At 49.4% G+C, this 18,144-nt stretch overlaps 7 protein-coding genes across 7 annotated transcripts; 3 read left to right on the top strand and 4 right to left on the bottom strand.

Annotated features, from left to right (window-relative positions):
• Positions 1-5,923: 5,923 nt before the first annotated feature.
• On the bottom strand, positions 5,924-7,124 carry TGAM01_v207915 (hypothetical protein; the record flags this gene model as incomplete). Its single annotated transcript, XM_024550205.1, has 5 exons — positions 5,924-5,952; positions 6,009-6,312; positions 6,377-6,748; positions 6,810-6,849; positions 6,907-7,124. 5 exons carry the CDS (start codon positions 7,122-7,124, stop codon positions 5,924-5,926), a joined length of 963 nt encoding a protein of 320 aa, XP_024405036.1.
• A 1,279-nt stretch (positions 7,125-8,403) lies between these two features.
• TGAM01_v207914 (D-isomer specific 2-hydroxyacid dehydrogenase) lies at positions 8,404-10,320 on the top strand (the record flags this gene model as incomplete). The annotated part of the gene is made up of 8 exons (XM_018805645.1): positions 8,404-8,708; positions 8,770-9,077; positions 9,253-9,732; positions 9,790-9,899; positions 9,951-9,993; positions 10,046-10,104; positions 10,156-10,237; positions 10,292-10,320. The coding sequence occupies 8 exons, from the start codon at positions 8,404-8,406 to the stop codon at positions 10,318-10,320; spliced, it is 1,416 nt and encodes a 471-aa protein (XP_018661068.1).
• A 747-nt stretch (positions 10,321-11,067) lies between these two features.
• TGAM01_v207913 (hypothetical protein) lies at positions 11,068-11,364 on the bottom strand (the record flags this gene model as incomplete). Its single annotated transcript, XM_018805644.1, has 3 exons — positions 11,068-11,108; positions 11,173-11,197; positions 11,278-11,364. The coding sequence occupies 3 exons, from the start codon at positions 11,362-11,364 to the stop codon at positions 11,068-11,070; spliced, it is 153 nt and encodes a 50-aa protein (XP_018661067.1).
• A 1,188-nt stretch (positions 11,365-12,552) lies between these two features.
• Positions 12,553-13,601, top strand: TGAM01_v207912 (40S ribosomal protein S1; the record flags this gene model as incomplete). Its single annotated transcript, XM_018805643.1, has 5 exons — positions 12,553-12,566; positions 12,623-12,707; positions 12,786-12,811; positions 12,882-13,383; positions 13,458-13,601. 5 exons carry the CDS (start codon positions 12,553-12,555, stop codon positions 13,599-13,601), a joined length of 771 nt encoding a protein of 256 aa, XP_018661066.1.
• A 972-nt stretch (positions 13,602-14,573) lies between these two features.
• On the bottom strand, positions 14,574-15,309 carry TGAM01_v207911 (60S ribosomal protein L12; the record flags this gene model as incomplete). The annotated part of the gene is made up of 5 exons (XM_018805642.1): positions 14,574-14,587; positions 14,644-14,968; positions 15,031-15,151; positions 15,217-15,250; positions 15,306-15,309. 5 exons carry the CDS (start codon positions 15,307-15,309, stop codon positions 14,574-14,576), a joined length of 498 nt encoding a protein of 165 aa, XP_018661065.1.
• Positions 15,310-16,204: 895 nt separating this feature from the next.
• Positions 16,205-17,195, top strand: TGAM01_v207910 (uracil phosphoribosyltransferase; the record flags this gene model as incomplete). Its single annotated transcript, XM_018805641.1, has 5 exons — positions 16,205-16,362; positions 16,427-16,785; positions 16,863-17,017; positions 17,077-17,093; positions 17,144-17,195. 5 exons carry the CDS (start codon positions 16,205-16,207, stop codon positions 17,193-17,195), a joined length of 741 nt encoding a protein of 246 aa, XP_018661064.1.
• Positions 17,196-17,312: 117 nt separating this feature from the next.
• On the bottom strand, positions 17,313-17,836 carry TGAM01_v207909 (hypothetical protein; the record flags this gene model as incomplete). The annotated part of the gene is made up of 4 exons (XM_018805640.1): positions 17,313-17,434; positions 17,494-17,541; positions 17,600-17,738; positions 17,792-17,836. The coding sequence occupies 4 exons, from the start codon at positions 17,834-17,836 to the stop codon at positions 17,313-17,315; spliced, it is 354 nt and encodes a 117-aa protein (XP_018661063.1).
• Positions 17,837-18,144: the final 308 nt, after the last annotated feature.

Raw genomic sequence — 18,144 nt, 5'->3', positions numbered from 1 at the left:
ATTTTCAATTGTCACTAGCTTCGGGAGACAATATATGATGGAACAGTGTAAATGCCATCCAAGGGCAGTATTAAATTGCATTATATGGCATAATGCTGCTATCCGTAGCAGCCGCCTGCTAGCTAGCCAGATGCAGGTATATCTTCTCGCATTGGTAAAACTTTGTGTATGGCTTCGTGGAAGTAACGCCAAACAGGAAGGACAGAAAAGAAGAAAATCAGAAACGCCATAAACCAAGCCGCTTAAATATATGTCCCAAAGCCACAGCGAGTAGTACCATCTAGATGTTTATAGATATATGTCACCACCCTTACCCAAAACCCACCGGCGCCATGCCTCCTCGTAAGCCGATTCCAAATCGTTTACCCACCGCCGAGTGTTGAAGAGCCCACATTGCCATCTACTGTCCCATAATATCTTCCTTATTTCTGCCAGGCGCCCCGTGCCTTGGCCGTATCCTTCGTCTGTCATCGTATAGTTTAAGCCTCCAGCTAATTCCGTGGCTGAATCTTCATACTCGGTCTCATTCTCTGCAATCAACTCTACTGCGACTTGCTCGCCTTCAGCTGTTTTAGGAAGCGCCCCTCGCAGGATCGACGCAGCCATTCGAGAGCACATCTTGTAAGAGTATCGAGGCAAGGTGAGGAGTGGAGTGCTTGACCACAAGACGTCAGCAGCGGTCGTATGAGCGTTGCACTCCGCAGTATCAAGGAACAGATCGCACACTCTCGCCCTGGTGATGTGTTGGCTCTTTGGTGCTACGTCAGTAAAGATTAGTCGACTGGCAACTTCTGCCCCGGCCCAAGCTTCAGCTGTTCGACGCAAATTGACTTCTCCCAGTTCGGGGAACCGTAGCAGCCAGAGTAGGGCTTTGGGAGTCCTCGCCAAAATCCGCAACCAAGACCGGAAAGTGGTAGGGTCAATCTGCCATCAAGTTAGCTGGAGAATCCAGTGCAAGTCGTCGTCTCGCGTTCTTCACTTGCCTTGTACAGTTGATTGAAGTTTGCCAGTATGATTGCATCATCTGCTATTGTCGGAAATAGCTCTTTGCGCATCTGCCATCTGCGCTTCTCTTCATCCTCCCATGTTATGTCACGCTCGCCACGATCGCACGACTGTGCATGGTCACAACAGAAAAAAGTATCCCGACAGAATATGATGTTCTCCGAATACATCCACGAGAGGTCGTCCCCTTCAGTGTTGTCGAAAAATACATCCTCGATGCTGACGTTTGCCCTCCAAGGGCGCAAAGTGCTTTGCGGGACAGCCGTTGCATCAGCGAGCACATAATCACACCACTCCGCGCCCAAAGTCCCCGCAAACCCCATAAAGGACATCTGGATTGGGGCTGGGCGAGCAGCGAATATCTCATTGCGCGCACCCCTGGTGTAACCGTTGAGATTAACCAAGATGTGAATCTCATCTTGTATAATCTGTTGGATAAGCTTATCTGCTGGCCAAGAACTAACATCGCGAAAGACAGGAGCCTCTCTCTCAATCTGTTGTCGGTGAACGGATCTGTCACTAGGGGTGGTAGCATAGCAGAAGGCGCGAGCTCGCCGAGGGTTATGAAACCCGAACACGGACTGCATTCTGTAGTGAAAAGGCAAGTTAGTTCATTTGCGCCGCAGAATGCAGAATTAAATATCATCACATAGGAAAAGGTATCTCTTACAAATGAGCTAGTGGGTGATTGTTAAAGTCGGATGACACATATCCAACATTCAAATGGGGACTTGGCGGCGGTGGTGGCGGATACACGGTAGGCGGCAGCCACGGAGACCTCAGAGTCGAGCATGATATGCGCATTGCGTTGCGCTGGGAAATCGATCGTATGTCTTTAGCAGACAAGGGGTACGTGAAAGTGTGAAAAGGAAGCACGGTTGGCGCAGATGGTATCGTGAGAGACGAGGGTAGCTGAGGCCGCAGATAGCGCGCAGGCGTCGTCTCTCTCTTGGCAATGTGTTTGTCATGATACCACGTCCAGAGGATGGCTTTTGTGGCCCGCTCGACCAGACGCACCAAGCGCGGGCCTTCCCACGGTTTATGAGCCCAAGCATGCAGCGCCTTTTCAAAATCGAATCCCGGTGTGCGAGCGAAGCCCTGTAGCTGTTGCGCTAACATATGGATCGTCGGTTGCCTTAGAGTATTACAGCCCCATTGTGACGCATCGCGCAGCTGCTGGTTTATGATACCAATCACTCGTTGTGTAAGACCGCTTCCACGCATGTCTGTCTGCACATCTACAAGAGCGCCGTTCTCGTCCACGTGCCATCGGTCATATTGGCCTGATTCAAGCAGCGCTCCTCCTCTACCGCGCCAATCGCATACGGAGTTGAGAGCTGTCAAAAGTCCGCAGACGGCTTCGGCGAATCCTGGATTCGCTTCTACAGCTCGCCTGTAGTAGGCGATTGCGTCCTTGATACGGCCTTTGTCCTTTACTGCATTGGCCAGATTGGTCAGAGCGATGTCGAAAGTTCTGTCGCAAGAGACTGCTCGCTCATACATTTGAATTGCCAAGTCTAATTGCCCAACGTCTTTTAGAAGACTGCCGAGATTCGTGTGCAGATGAACATGTCTAGGATCAAGACGTAGCCCATAGTTATAGTATGCCAAAGCGAGGGCAAGGCCGCTGCCTGGCACAATACCAGGCAAACTAGGTCGGGAAGATGCCATCCCCGTCGCACCGACATTGTTTGAACCGATCTGCTGCACGCCGGCAAGGAGTATACCGATGTTGTTTGCAGTAGAAGGGCTTTCTTGCAGAGAAAGAGACAGATAGTACAAGGCTAGGATATCCCCGATCCCGGAGGGCTGTCTGAGCAGACTCGGGGCGATGCCACCGCCAGAGGTGGCATCTTGAAAAATCTTTGCCAGTGAAAGTAAGGCATTACTCGTCGTTTGCACCGCAACCCGCCTAGCGGCGCCCTCGGGAACAAATGCCAGTCCAGGTAACTCGCTGCCTCCGCCGCCGCCAGCAAAGACAAGATGGGCAGTTTGGCGAGCCTTTTCTGGTGGTAGCAAAAGAGGTCGCCGCGAAGCTTGTCCTTGGCTATTGTTAACCGGGAAAGACCCTGCTGGGGAAAGCACGACATGTATTCGGTTCACCAGATCTTGGACGCTTTTTATTTGATCTCCAACACTGATCAAGACGGCCTCTTCGAATGCCTCGGAGGCTTTTTCAATGTCCTTTAGTCCATACAATATCGTGCCCTTGGCATGAACTAATGCTAAGATTCTGCCATTTTCACTGTTGGGGAGCGCGTATCCGCTGGACCCGAACTCGAAGCCATCCAGATTATGGACGTCTAGTCGGGGCGCAGCGTCAGGGTGATAGCCGTTGTTCATGGTAACTGGTTGTTGGGCGCACATATTCCTCATGTGGTCATCATCGCAAGGCACGGGACGAAAGTCTGAGGCTGAGGTTGAGTACATAGTCTGAGTTGAGCGTTCCTTGGGTAATTTCAGCGCTTGTTGCACGAAGCTGATTATTTCGATTGCTTCTCGGCTACGTTTCTTGTAAAGCAACCCGACGAGCTGTTCCGTAGCTTCTAAATGAGAAGGGCATAGCTTGATAGCATTTAACCAGTGCTTCTCAGCTTCTTCTTGGCGGTTAAGACAATAAAGCGTGGCGGCTATATTTGTGATAGCCTCAACATGGCTATAATCTGAGTCAGATATAGAACAACCACTTGATAGTTCATCTGGAACAGGTCAAACCTTGAATCTAGAGCGAGAACTCTCGAGAACCATTCTACGGCATCCTCGAACCGCGATAGGCCGTATAAAAGACACCCACCAAGTAATATTCCATCAATCCATTTCCAATGGCTTTGTTCACACAAGCTTCGAAGTAGATTTAGAGAATTCCTTGCATTAATGACCGGCAATGCTTTTGCCATGGCAGCCGGACCAAGTGTATCAAAGGACGAAGATGGGGGGTATGTAGTAGGTGAAGCACCGAAATGCATTGCTGACGTACTTGGCTGGTGAATCTCTCCATGGGCAGAATGCCCTATCTGCTGTCTCGTATTATTGTTCAATGTATCTTCAATGTTAGATGTAAGAGCCTGGGGGTGGTTATTCGGTGTGGGCGTCGAAAGATTGGACCGTCCAGCACTGCGATGGGCTTCCTGTAGAGTACCAAAATTGACCTTTCGGGACTTTGGGGGTCTGGGAAATACCAAGATTTTGGGTCTTGCGTTGGAATTGGCGCCAGTCATCTGATCGAATCTCCTAGCAGTTTGCAGGTAGGACAGTAGTTCAACATAATGGTCTTGAGCTTGCGATAATGCCTTTTCTGTAAAGCTCGATCGAGAAACATGCTGATTGTTGGTAGAGGAGACATGTTCAATGATGTTCTGGTCCTGGTAGCCTCCGTGCAGCATTGGTTGAGAAGACCGTGGGACATTGGCGCTGGCATTCAGTCTTGCTGTAGGCAAACTCAGCAACTGAGGATCCGATCCCTGTTGCTGCAAAAAGCTTCCGGAGGCGCCCGGTGGCATAAACCACTGTGAATACTGAGACGAGGTATCAAGGTACCCATAGTTTGGCTGCGTGGAGCTTGACTGCATGAAGCCTGGATGCCAGCCAAACTGATTGATCGTCGCCGTGTCCGCCGCCGAGGCGGGTGGTGGGCAGAAGGCTCGCACATTGTACTCAGCCGCTCTCATCAGTGGCTGGTACATGCCTGGGATCTGGCTGAACATGGGGTATCCGTTTGACTGCCAGGAGAGATTAGACGGTTGAAAGGCAATGGAGGAGTCGCTACTAAGAACAAAGTTTGGCCTTTCCTGGACTGCAGGCCATGGTGATGTCAGAAGAGGAGCCTGCCCCAGACCCCTCTGGTCGTGTTCTAAAAGACGGGATTTTGCGTGAAAAGGAAGATTATTAGGCGGCATGTATGGGTATATCCCTGAGGGCGTTGGAAGTATCAGCTGCTTCAGCGGCGGTGGGCCGGGCGACAGCTGCGTTGGCGATCCATCGTATCCCGCGTCGATGGTGCCTCTTGGAGTTTTCCGGCGCAAGTGATGGCCGTAGTCTCGGGCGCCTGAGCCGGCAGAAACGGTCGAGCTGTCATACTGCAGCTGAAACGGTCGGATGGTCGAGGGGCGATGGTAGGGAGACGCGATGGCTCGCCTGTCCTGCTCTGGCCGGGCGCCATGGCCGCTGCTCGAGGCGCCGAAAGCGTCGAAGTTGGTGGGCACCACGCGAGGGTGCGTCTGTACTAAGGGCAACATGCCCGAGATGGGGGATTGGCGAGATGAATGGCTGATGCGAGCTTCGTCAAGGAGAGGGTATCACTTGCGAACGAGCAGCAGCGGCGCTCACATCATGGCTGGAAACGGCGCCGACAGGCCTCGGGGGCTGAGCTGCGGCGAGATGCACGGGGCAAGCAGCAGCAAACAGCGGCAATGCAATGGCTGACCTCTTCCAATGCAACGCCGCGACGCAAAGTACCGGGTTTGTGCGTCGTACCTTGAAATGACCAAACGCAATATGGGATTTTCAATCAAGGAAATGGCAGTGACAGCCTGAGCTAAGGAACTTAGAGGTGCTTATTCAAATATGGGGTATGGGGTACTGCCTAGTACTGGCGTATACAGAAACTGCGTCAGAGGTACCTGGGGGGACACTTATGCATACTTTAGACTGACAGTGACAGATGATCCTCGCGCCTTTGGGGAGGGTGGCATGCATGAGGAGGAGCCTTTGGCGATTTGATAAATAGCTGCAGTCTAACAATGTTTTGATTTTTCCTTTTGCTCTGCTAAACTAAATAAACTTCAAAATATTATATCCACGATAATCCTCCGCAGCCTCGCAGCGATTATGCGTTTGAATTCTATACAATTTGCGGTACAGTCATACTTACTCCGTAATATTCTATAAAGTGTGTCGCAGCTCCGCCTTTTACGCTGATCTATGGATCCTGCAAAAAGTTCACCACGGCTGAATAAGCGTCAGTGAACCGGTTATCTAGAAGCGTGATTTATAATGTGAATCACCTTGTCTGAAAGCCTCAGGCTGTTCCGATATCAGCCAGTGCCCAGCATCAATGTCTGCTAGACGAAAGCACGGGAAAAAGTCGCCAATGGCGGGCAGCACGTCATCTGGCACATATTTGCTTTGAGTGCCTCGCACAAAAAGTGAGGGCTTAGTGTACCGTGCCTCTTGGGAGCTTTTAAAGGGGAAGTCTCCAAGATGGTTTAGCGATCGGCCCAAGATGTCCAACGGGACACGAAATCGTTGAAATCCGTCCTCTGGTGAACGAAACAAGTTCCCAAGCAGGAATTGACGGATGGGCAGTGACTATTCAAGGGCGTGGTCAGTTTTGCCAAGGTATGTATGCATACAGAGCACCAGGGGCATCAACCTCTTCGTAATCTTTGAGAATGGCATCCGCTTCAGACTGGCGGGTAACGTTGGCCTCTTGGATTTTTTTCATCCCCCGGACGTAGGTAGCAAAGGAGCTGCTGAGCATGGTGTCGGTCGGCGCATTATCAACCGCGACGACTTTTGCTACCGTCTCAGGAGAGCGGAGGGCAACCGCCATAGCCGTCTTGGCACCCCTGAGCAAAATCAGCCAATGGTCATGTTTGCAGCTGTCTCGTATAACATACATGGAGTGGCCTATCAAGACGGGCTCCTTTAGGCCATGGTCGTCGATGAAGGCCAGGATATCTTCCGTCATGGCTGTGTAGTCATGGCGGGGGTCGTGAGGCGACTCTCCATGGTTTCTAAGGTCCTTTATGAAGTTTCTTGATTAACATGGCTGGCTTTACTCTTGCCCCGTGAAATCCACCTACCACTGTGTATACATGAGTCCTCAGATCTCTGGCTAAAGCTCTATTCAATTGTGAGTGACGAGTAGCAACTTGCAGTTTGAAGTCTGGCAGCGCTTACTTGCTGATTCCTCTGTTGTTCTTTTTGGATCCGAAGAGACCATGAAGAAAAATGATTGGCGCAGTTCTCTCATCTGCTTTGGGATTTGCAGGCGCATGAAGATCGAAAGACAATGGCGAAACGGGCTGAGGATGCGATGTTGTAGAGACTAGTCGCATATGGTGTTGTGCGCCGAGCAGGGTGGCATTCCTAAGCCGCGAGCGCAGAGGCGATATCATGATTGCGCAGTGGAATGGCCTGACAAAATCAATTATTTGTCAACGCCTCTTTCTGTGGAGAGGCTGGACAATAGGTGGTGATATATGCCACCGCAAGTACCTACCAAACTGTGCTATCAAGTCAGTACTGGCTGCTAGTCGCGGTGGTAAAATCCGACGTCATATGCAGCCCTATGTGTCCTTAGCGTTATGGGGTGCTTGGGATTTGGAATTTCGCGAGGCACAACGAATGCGACCAGCAATATAAGGAAGGTTCTTTATGCTCACGATGGCCTACTATCGCAGCGCACTAACAGCGCATGCTACCTTGACCGGCAAGCAGAGACAGAAATAGAAAGTCAGGGACTTTTAAAGGAGCAAATACACATGGACATCTTCAAAACATCTTTAAAGAGTTAGCTTGTCGCCACTTTTGTGTGAATAGCGCCTGTTCTGCATGTGGATTCTTTGTAAATTCCCTCCTTTCTGCGCCCGGAAAATAGAAAACCGAGGCGGCGCAAGAATGGGTGCATACATACAAGCAATGACAAGAGCATCCTGACATATGAGTCAATGGCCGTGATGGTATTCACATTCTTTAAATGTTACGTCCACGCGATAGATAATTGATACACAAGGATTATGGGAGCGCCTTTTATAGATGCACAGTTAGAGAGCCCGCTACCTTTAATAACAGTAGGAGCAATAGAGATAGCAGATAGTAGATATGGTAGATAGTAGATATAGTAGATGCAGTAGATATACTAGTAGATGCAGTATAATTATATCAACCGTCCTAGGTACTCATTTTAAATACAAGCATCGTATAATACTTTGGTAGTTCTAGGAGTTGATATATACTACTAGTTACAAAACTTCTCTTTTTTCTGCTCTCCACTTGCTTGTGACGCTGTTGTAGTGGGGGTTGTGGATTGTAGCAAATCTCACATGTAGCAAATCTCACATTTGACTTTGCGAAAGAGCCGACACCGGCCAATCAATGCTCCAATTAGTAGTGCCGCAAACTCGCGCGGCGTGGAATAGAAAGTGGCATCTTCTGCTACCTAAGGTACGCAGTGAGTCACGTTAGTTACTAAGTAGAACGGGCCTATTACCTTATCTTGCGTATTCTCGATTTTAAGCTTCCAGCGTCAGACATTGAAATACCCTCCAATTCCTACTACATAGACTGACATACGATCGATCGGCAACAATTGGCCTCAACACATTAGGCTTCAATTTTGGCAACCTAAAAACAGCATAAAATAGAACTAGTCCCTCGCATCGCATCGCAGCAGTCATGTCTTCAGCTCGCGATATCAACGCTGGCGTTCCAATCGCTCACAGGCGGGTCTCAATCAGCACCCAAAACCTTTCGACATCGCCCACTGCCACCTTCCAGTCGCCTCCCGCCAGCTTTGGCACCGGATTGCAGCCTCGCAGAAGTGTTCCCAAAGTCCTAAAGCCCTTTAATACCCAGGACATCAAGATTTTGTTGCTGGAAAATGTCAACCAGACCGGACGAGACATCCTCACCGGCCAAGGCTACCAAGTGGAAGCCCTGAAGACCTCCCTTCCAGAGGACCAGCTTATTGAAAAGATCCGGTAGGCAATTGCAATTGTTCCTCCAGGACTGATGACCATCTCTAACTTCGTTGCCAATCAGTGACGTCCACGTTATCGGAATCCGATCAAAGACCAAGCTGAGCGAAAGGGTTCTAAGCGAAGCCAAGAATCTGATTGTCATTGGATGCTTCTGTATCGGAACCAACCAGGTTGACCTCAACTACGCTGCCCGCCGTGGGATTGCTGTCTTCAACTCTCCCTTTGCCAACTCCCGCAGTGTTGCAGAATTGGTCATTGCCGAAATCATCACCCTCGCACGACAACTCGGCGATCGATCGCTTGAAATGCACCGTGGTACCTGGAACAAAGTCAGCGCCAAATGCTGGGAGGTTCGTGGAAAGACATTGGGTATGTTTACCACCTCTACTACCGCTACTACCTTTACTACCTTTACTACCTCTACCGCTGCTACTTCTACTACTTCTGCTACCGCTACTATCTCTACTACTGATACTGTCGCTACTACCTCTGCTACCTCTACTCTCTCTACCACTGGAGCTCCTCTCTAACCTTAAACCGCTAGGAATTGTTGGCTATGGCCATATCGGCTCTCAATTGTCGGTCCTCGCGGAGGCTTTGGGCATGAACGTCATCTACTATGATGTGGTAACTTTGATGGCACTGGGAACCGCCCGCCAGGTTCCTACACTGGACAACCTCCTGGAGGAGGCCGATTTCGTGACTCTCCACGTACCAGACCTCCCCGAAACGAGAAATATGATCTCAACTGCTCAGCTGAATCGTATGAAGGAGGGGTCATATTTAATCAACGCAAGCCGTGGAACAGTTGTAGATATCCCTGCTTTGATCGTGGCCATGCGCTCAGGAAACATTGCGGGCGCTGCTTTGGACGTTTACCCCAATGAGCCGGCTGGCAACGGCGACTATTTCACCAACAACCTGAACCAATGGGGTGAAGATCTCCGCAGCTTGAGCAACCTCATTCTCACCCCCCATATCGGCGGTAGCACAGAAGAAGCACAGAGCGCAATTGGTGTTGAAGGTCAGCCCGACATTGCCACATCCTTACTTTTCTGACAGTATGCTCACGAGATTCCAGTCGCCGACGCATTGGTCCGCTACATTAACCTTGGTATCACTCTGGGCAGTGTCAACCTTCCGGAAGTTCAGCTACGATCCCTGACTATGGACGAGCCAGATCACGCCCGAGTCAGTCTCCCGTATCATTTCTTTCCATCACGGCTCTAACTCGAACTCTAGATTATCTATATTCACCGAAATGTCCCTGGTGTGCTGCGTAAAGGTTTGTCTTGCCCCTCAAATTTTGCCAAGTGCCTCATACTAACAGTCGCCAGTCAACGAGATCCTAGGTGACCATAACGTCGACAAGCAGCTCAGTGATAGCAGAGGAGATGTAAGAAGCTTTTCTCTGACGCCATGTGATTCACTACTAACAAAGTCCTAGCTGGCATATCTGATGGCCGATATTAGCAACGTAAGATATGAGCAAATCAAGGATATCGCCGATAGCTTGGATGGCCTAAGCTGTAAGTAACACCATTGTATTGCATGTCCAGAAAGTTTTTAACAAGCGATAATAGCATGCATTATGACAAGAGTTCTCTACTAGGCTATTTCCAGTCTCTTGCGTAAGATTGGAGCCAGGTAATCTCCGCTCATTTTTTGCATTTTTATAGGCTTGGGGAAAAGTTTTAGAAATATGGATCTGCAGATTGGTGTTTAGAAAATTAGTATATCTGGGTAGTGGTCATAATCACTTCAACAGTGCCCGTGCTGCTTCAACAGCTGTTAGTGGATCAGCTTTTGATGGTTGATGTTTTCTATGTACGTGAGGGGATAGGTCCTAATCATTAGGGAATAAAGGGACAAAAACTATGGACATCGTATATTGCAAATTTCCACTCTGAAACGAGTATTTCTCTGGTAATCGCCTTCTTATGAAAAGACGAGCTTTAAGGGTTTATTATTTTTTATATATACCGTTAACCTTTCTACAAGCATTCGCAATGATCTCCAACTAGACAGCATGTACAATTTGTAGATTGTTGGAAGCAGATCTCACGATGACGGAAGCTTGTTCTTCCCTACAGCGATTCAAATATGGCAGCAGATATTAATCGACTCTCAACAAACAGCATGAAGCGTAGTCCATGTATGCGTGGTTTCACGGTGTAGATATATTAGGTGGCAGTACTTTGTACTATCGCTGTTTCAAATTCCTCAAACATTTGTAGGGAGTACCACCTCAGTATCGAATCGCAGTCCAAATGACGCCGCACTAACAGCCGTTACCCCAATTGACCAAACAGCCGGCTTTCTAGTTTTCGGTTCTCGATATGCGCTCTGGTCGAGTCGTCTAGTGGTCCCAAGGGTGCTTCCATCCAAGCAGAGCGGGGCCTAGGAACAGTATACTCGTTAGCAGTGCGATACGAAAACATTGCATATAGACTGAGTCCTTTACCATCTTTCTTTGCCCGGTACATCAGCTGGATATTATGGTCAGCATATCAGGTCATCATATACGATCTCGCCGGACATATCTAGGCGCTGGAGACACTCTGCTTACCCAGAACCACATTCCCGCGCCAAGGGCAGTGGCTGTGACTCGGTAGATCGGGGCGACGTGAGGAACGGGAGGCTTCGGGGGACCCATGGCTGCTGCGGGTTTACAATTGCACCTAGAGGCAATTCAGTCGCTGTAGACGAGGAGGAGCATTCGGACGGAAGTACCTGGGAGGGAGAGATGGACGTCAATAACTAATCCTCTTATCATTCTATAGAGATCTTGCGCCACATGAAACAGCGACGGAACACTTACCTGGCAGATTAATTGAAAGTCGCTGATTCGCGATATACGGAATAGCAACAGCCCATAGAGCAATCAGTCGCCGGAAATCTAGACGCATGATGAGTAACACGCTTATGCCCCACTTTTGGCAAAGGTATGCGCGAATCTCCGCATATAAGGATATTTATGTAATTAGTCCGCTTCAAATGCTCGCGGCTGTTTCTATTTGATGGATTGCAATTGGAAGCCATCGTGGGTTACAGCGGTCGAACAGACCAAGATGCTTTCAGCAAGTAAGCAATAACAGTAAGCAATAACAGGAGGCACCCGCGTATGAGACTACGTTGCGAGAAGACTTGAACACTATCACTGTGAAATAATCCAGGTAACCTGGAATTGCAATCGCATGCGTTCCCCTGAATTGTATTTTCCTCTGAAAATGGCGATTCCAAGAATTACTATTTGAATTGAGGCTGGGAACTGTCCTCGCAAAGACGGCAGAAATGCAAGCGTAGTTGGCCATGAAATACCGATTTCTTTGCTAATACCTAGACCCTTTGATGATAATGGTCAAGAGTATGTATGTGCTGCTGCGGCTTTCATCACGGCTGATTGAATTTTTGTTGTCAAATCCAATTTGCAAGTATATGGTATATGATAGGATCATGCAAATGGCGTCGCAATGCCTGCACTGCGTTTGAGTGCCATGTCTACTTCCTATATGCAGTAGAAGGCAAATGAACTAGCCAACCAGCCTCCTGGTAACGCTGAACACAGCCTCCTTTCAGCGCTATTCTCGAAAGCAGGCTAGCATCGAAATTCTTCACGTGATGCCCTCCGTCCTAGACTCGGAGGAAGGGCCAAGAGGGCTGAGAGCGGTGGAGTACGAAATTTCCGCCCACAGAATAAGCGGAAAAATATTTGCCCCGGTACCTTTCTGGTTTGGCTCGCTTAGATTCTGGTTGATGCACACAAGAATTGAATTTCTTCAACCCCTCCACCAACTTTTTAGTACCTTTGGATTCCCAACTGCTTGTACGCTGGTAAGGAATCATGGCTGTTGGAAAGTGAGTATCTATGCTGCGAATCTTGGGAAAGGAAAATCGCCAACCAGAGACAATAGGAACAAGAGACTCTCCAAGGGCAAGAAGGGCCTTAAGAAGAAGACCGTGGACCCTTTCTCCCGAAAGGACTGGTACTCTATCAAGGTATGTCGAAGCCATCGAGAAAAAAGAATTTGCACTCAGCCTCAGAACCATACGATTTGCTAATTACGCGTCCTACAGGCTCCTAACCCCTTCAACATCCGAGAGTGAGTCGAATTGCAACAATTTGCCGGACAGACAAATCTCAAGATCATGGAACTGACGGATTCGCTGCAGTGTTGGCAAGACTCTTGTGAACCGGACAACCGGTCTCAAGAACGCGAACGATGCCCTCAAGGGCCGCATCGTCGAGGTCTCTCTCGCCGACCTCCAGAAGGATGAGGACCACTCATTCCGCAAGGTTCGCCTCCGCGTCGACGAGGTCCAGGGCAAGAGCTGCCTGACCAACTTCCACGGCCTTGACTTCACATCCGACAAGCTCCGATCTCTGGTTCGCAAGTGGCAGACTCTGATTGAGGCCAACATCACCGTCAAGACCACCGATGACTACCTCATCCGCCTCTTCGCCATCGCCTTCACCAAGCGACGCCCCAACCAGATCAAGAAGACCACCTACGCTGCTTCTTCCCAGATCCGCGCCATTCGACGCAAGATGACCGACATCATCACCCGCGAGGCTTCCAGCTGCACTCTCACCCAGCTGGTTTCCAAGCTGATCCCCGAGGTCATTGGCCGCGAGATCGAGAAGTCCACCCAGGGCATCTACCCCCTCCAGAACGTATGTTGTTTGGAAAGCAAAGTTGCTACGAAAATCTGTTCTGTTATCAGCTACTGACTGCTTATTTTCTCTAGGTCCACATCCGCAAGGTTAAGCTGCTGAAGGCCCCCAAGTTCGACCTGGGTGCCCTGATGGCCCTCCACGGCGAGTCTGGCACTGACGACCAGGGCCAGAAGGTTGAGCGGGAGTTCAAGGAGCGTGTTTTGGAGGAGGTCTGAAAAATGGGCTAGTTGTAGAGAAATGAAGGCGCAGGGAGCCCTGCGAGTGCTAGATTCGCGCCTGGCCGTTTTCCCAGTCATTTTACATGGAGTAACAACCCATAGGCGGGTAGGGAGGTTAGGTAATGTCCCTATGATATATTAAAAGACACTCGGATTGCTTCTACTTTATACGTGTGTTTATCTAGCCCTTGAACAAGGCGATTTAAAATACTGTGAAGATGGACAGTGACGGATAATGGCGGTGCAATAACGCGTCGGGGCGCGAGTCGTTTGGGTAATGGAATTCATTTTGTAGCAAGAATATACTGTTAAAAAAACTTATGTATGCCACGTGCCATGGAACACCATTTTCCTATGATTCATTCTGCAAACGCAAGCAAGTTGTTTGATTCAAAATTATCTACATTGGAGTGTCTCTTCTCCGGTGGATGTCACCTTACAGAGATTTCGTTCATACTGACGTGGCATAAGAGAATGCAATGCCAAAATTCTAGTGCAAAGCTAGAGCCAGCTAAGGATGCAAACGAAGATACAACTTCACATTCACTAGGTATTTGAAACGGAAATTGATATTTTAAAATCTATGTGGTTTTTGAAGTAATACTTTTAGACATCTAAATAAATGTAAACCAGGTGTCATCACAGTCATGGCATTGAAAGTAGAACAACAGTGGTGATATGTTAGCCGTATTGGAAGGACCAATATACCCACGGGAGAGCAGGGTATAGAGGTGAGTAAGTGGCCTGTTTCAATCTTCCTTGAGCAAAAATAGAAATACACCACAGAGCAGTGACGATGTATCTCGGAGTGAGCTAAGGGGAGCGGTATCAAAACCGCAATGGGAGTGCATTTCAAAGTAATCACGCGGAGCAGAGAATATCATGGTGTTGTACTGATTTCTTTATTTATTTGCCGTCGCGAATTGAGAATTTCTTCTCATCTCGACGTTTGGTCTGAACCGGCCAAATTTACTCCTCAGGAACTGTAACACATATTAGCAACTGTTGATATATTGGGGCTCGTAGGGAGGATGCATACTCTCAATCTCGCCGTTGTCGATGGCCTCGATAACGGACTGAGGGGGCTTGCCGTCAACCTGGCAGCCGACAGAGTAAGCAGTTCCCAGGATCTCCTTGACACCACCCTTCAGGTCCTTGGCGAAGGACTTGTAGCGCATGGTGCGGGCAATCTCGATGACCTCGTCAATGGCGATGGACTTGTTGTGCTTGATGTTCTTCTCCTTCTTGCGGTCACGCGGGGGCTCCTTGAGGGCCTTGATGATGAGAGAAGAGGCAGTGGGAACAACAGAGACAGCAGCCTGACGGTTCTGGATGGTCAACTTGACGGTGACACGGAGACCTTTCTGTTCATGGTATCAGTACGGGGGGAAATCCTCGTCGTCTCTCTTATAGCAATTGTACGCACCCAGTCACCGGTAGCCTTGGCGATATCTTCGCCGACCTTCTTGGGGGAGAGACCAAGAGGACCGATCTTAGGGGCAAGGGCCGAAGAGGCACCAACCTCACCACCGGTGGCACGGAGGTGGCTATAAGTCGAAGGTTAGATCAGCATGTTCTGTTCGCGGAATTGGGCAGCGCCGAATAAACTAACATGACCTTCACCTCATTGGGATCGTGCTTGGGAGCTGCCTGTGAATTAGTAGCTGCAATGAAAATGCTCTGGCACATTCGGAAACTTACGCATGATGGCGATTGATGATCTGGCAGAGGCTCGTGGTTTGCGTGCCGAGAGGAGTTAATGAGAGGGATGGTTAGATAAAAAGAAGTGATACTGGAAAAATTGAGAAATTGTAGATAAGATGTGTGCCCCATATGGGTGCCCTAATCAAGGCCCACTCCACCGAAAAGGAGCCTTGCCTGTCTGGGCAGCCTTTGATGCATGAGTGAGCAATCGACATGATTATGTCAGCAAGATCGAACAGCCGCACCAGCAAACAACTTGAGCCTAGCAATGGAGAGCTTGAGTTACGAATACCACCTGCTCATATTATGACTATAAAAACAGAAAGAAAAGGGAAAAAAAAAAAGAAACAATAAACTACTGCTACATATCTTAAGGTTGCACAAGTTATCAATCATGAAAAGCAGCGCTGAAACATGCAGTCGGTAAGCCATGAGGATATGTACAAATTGCCCGGAGAGTCTGCTCTGACAGAACGGGTAACGAAGCTGACTAAGTGCATGGGCTCTGCTCGGCTGACCAGATGCTTACTTGGAGAAAAACCAACAGGGGCCGCAGAAGCAAATGGGCTCTGCATTGCTGCTGCACGAGTAATAAACGCTTATCCTCCGTAGCTCCATCGGCCAAAGCAGCTAAGACGTAGGTGTGACCAGCGCTTCTGCTTGAAGCCATAGCTGATCATCTTAACCACAATATGCAATAAGATGCTGGCGGCGGTCCCCGATTATCCGTGTAGTAGGAATTCTGGACCCCTCTTTATCTAAGCTTCTTTATCGCCAAAAGCCCGACTAGATGGGCTGCTAACTTATCTACCTGCTGGGGAGCTTCGTGCCGCTGCAACCAACCTTGTATTTTATTGAAGCAACCACCTCTGCGTACCTTACCAGCGCTCAATTCAATGGCTGAGAAACCGTCAACAGCTTCTGCACCCACGCAATGCGTCGGCCCGACGTTCAAGGGCGTCGACGAGAAGCCCAGTGCCACTGTATCTGCCGTGGTGCCGTTCGATAACGTCTATGTCCTACCGCAAACCCCCCAGTTGATTGCCCTTCTGTCGTAGGTCTTGGGCTCTCTTCCGTGTAGTTTTGACGTGTCGCCCTTTACTAAGCGCTTCACGCAGCATGATAAGAAATAAGGACACCGAGCGAGCAGACTTCATCTTTTATTCCAACAGAATTATCCGGTTGCTAGTAGAAGAAGGCCTGAACCATCTGCCCGTCATTGAGAAAAGCATCACTACCCCGGTCGGCCGCACTTACAATGGTCTCATGTTCCAGGGCAAGATATGTGGTGTCTCGATTATGCGAGCTGGAGAAGCAATGGAGCAGGGACTACGAGACTGTTGCCGCTCTGTAAGAATTGGCAAGATCTTGATTCAGCGGGACGAAGACACAGCCCAGCCCAAACTTTTCTATGACAAGCTGCCTGAAGATATTGCGAACCGATGGGTTCTTCTGCTAGACCCCATGTTTGCAACAGGTAACGACTCTCTATTGACTTATCTTTTGTCCTATTGTTTGATGTAGCAATCTGCACCGATAACTAACAATATAAAGGAGGCTCCGCTACAATGGCCGTCGAGGTCCTCAAAGGCCGAGGGGTGCCCGAAGAGCGTATTCTGTTCCTCAACTTGATTGCCAGCCCAGAGGGAATCACAACCTTTGCCGCGAAATTCCCCCGACTCAAGGTCGTGACGGCGTTCATTGACGAGGTAGGTGCTGTCATCGATCGCTGGTTCACTTGGTCCGTACTAACAGAATCTGTCTGCAGGGTTTGGATGAGAAGAAGTATGATAATGATGGCCGACTCCATGATTCATTAGCTGACCCTGCTGCAGTTATATTGTGCCTGGTCTTGGAGACTTTGGCGACCGATTCTATACGATTTGAAGAGCGATTTGGATATGGCTTTCTTTCTCTCGATAAGACCCTGGTATTTAGTATGCATCAATATCCCCAATTCTGTAACGCCCTAGCCTGTCCCTGTATAAATGCACAGTATGGCACTCAGTAATCGTCGTGGTCGATCTCTTCGTGCTCGTCAATGGTATTTTTGTTGTCCGTAAGCCTTCGAGCACCATAACCTCTGCCGGCGCTCCCAATCCCACCGTCCGCCTTCGAGACTGCCTCTGTTCAAAGACATTGTTAGCCCTGAATCGTATTTTATTCATCAGGATCAGTAGCATACCAGCAGCATCAACCCATTCTCCGTACACATCAACGGCGGCTGAAAGATCTAGAGGAGACGATTTAGCGGCAACATCGAAAGCATGCAGGCGGTAAGAGAGACGAACAGTTGACGGCGCACTGGAATTTTTGTCCGCAGATGCGGCAGTCTAGCTGGCCGACACCGGCTTTCCTGTCGAGCTTGACAGTTACCGACTTCTCGTGGTTGCAGAAGAGGCAGGTGAAGGTAGTTGGTAAGGGATCAGCCTGTGGCCTAGTCAGCTCCGGAAGACCGCGCGCAGCAGAATCTTGGTATTTACCCTCTTGGGCCCCATAGGCTTTGACGAGGATTTGCGCTTTCCCATGGTGCCGGGTGTGATGGAGGCAAGTATTCAGCAAAGTGCAAAAGACAGTATCTCGTGCTTTAGGTAACTGAAAGTCGCATCGCGTTCGCTACGTGTGAGACATGCTTAACGGCACAGTCTCTTATCTTATCGGCGCTGATTATGAACCAGGTACGTACCTAAACACTCTGCAGGCGCGCAGTCTTAGCGCCGACGGCCTATCGCTGTATCCGCACCCTAGGCTTGCCGGGGCAGTGCTCTATCGGGGCGCCCGCCGTCCAAACGGGGCTGGGGTCCGCGCTTCGGCGCCTGCCGACAGCCAGTGCTCT

The sequence above is a fragment of the Trichoderma gamsii genome (assembly GCF_001481775.2).
Source record: "Trichoderma gamsii strain T6085 chromosome Unknown Scaffold_31.2, whole genome shotgun sequence".
NCBI classification, from domain to species: Eukaryota; Fungi; Ascomycota; class Sordariomycetes; order Hypocreales; family Hypocreaceae; genus Trichoderma; species Trichoderma gamsii.
The sequence above is the reverse complement of the archived record's forward strand: the minus strand, read 5'-3'. Positions and strand labels throughout refer to the sequence as shown.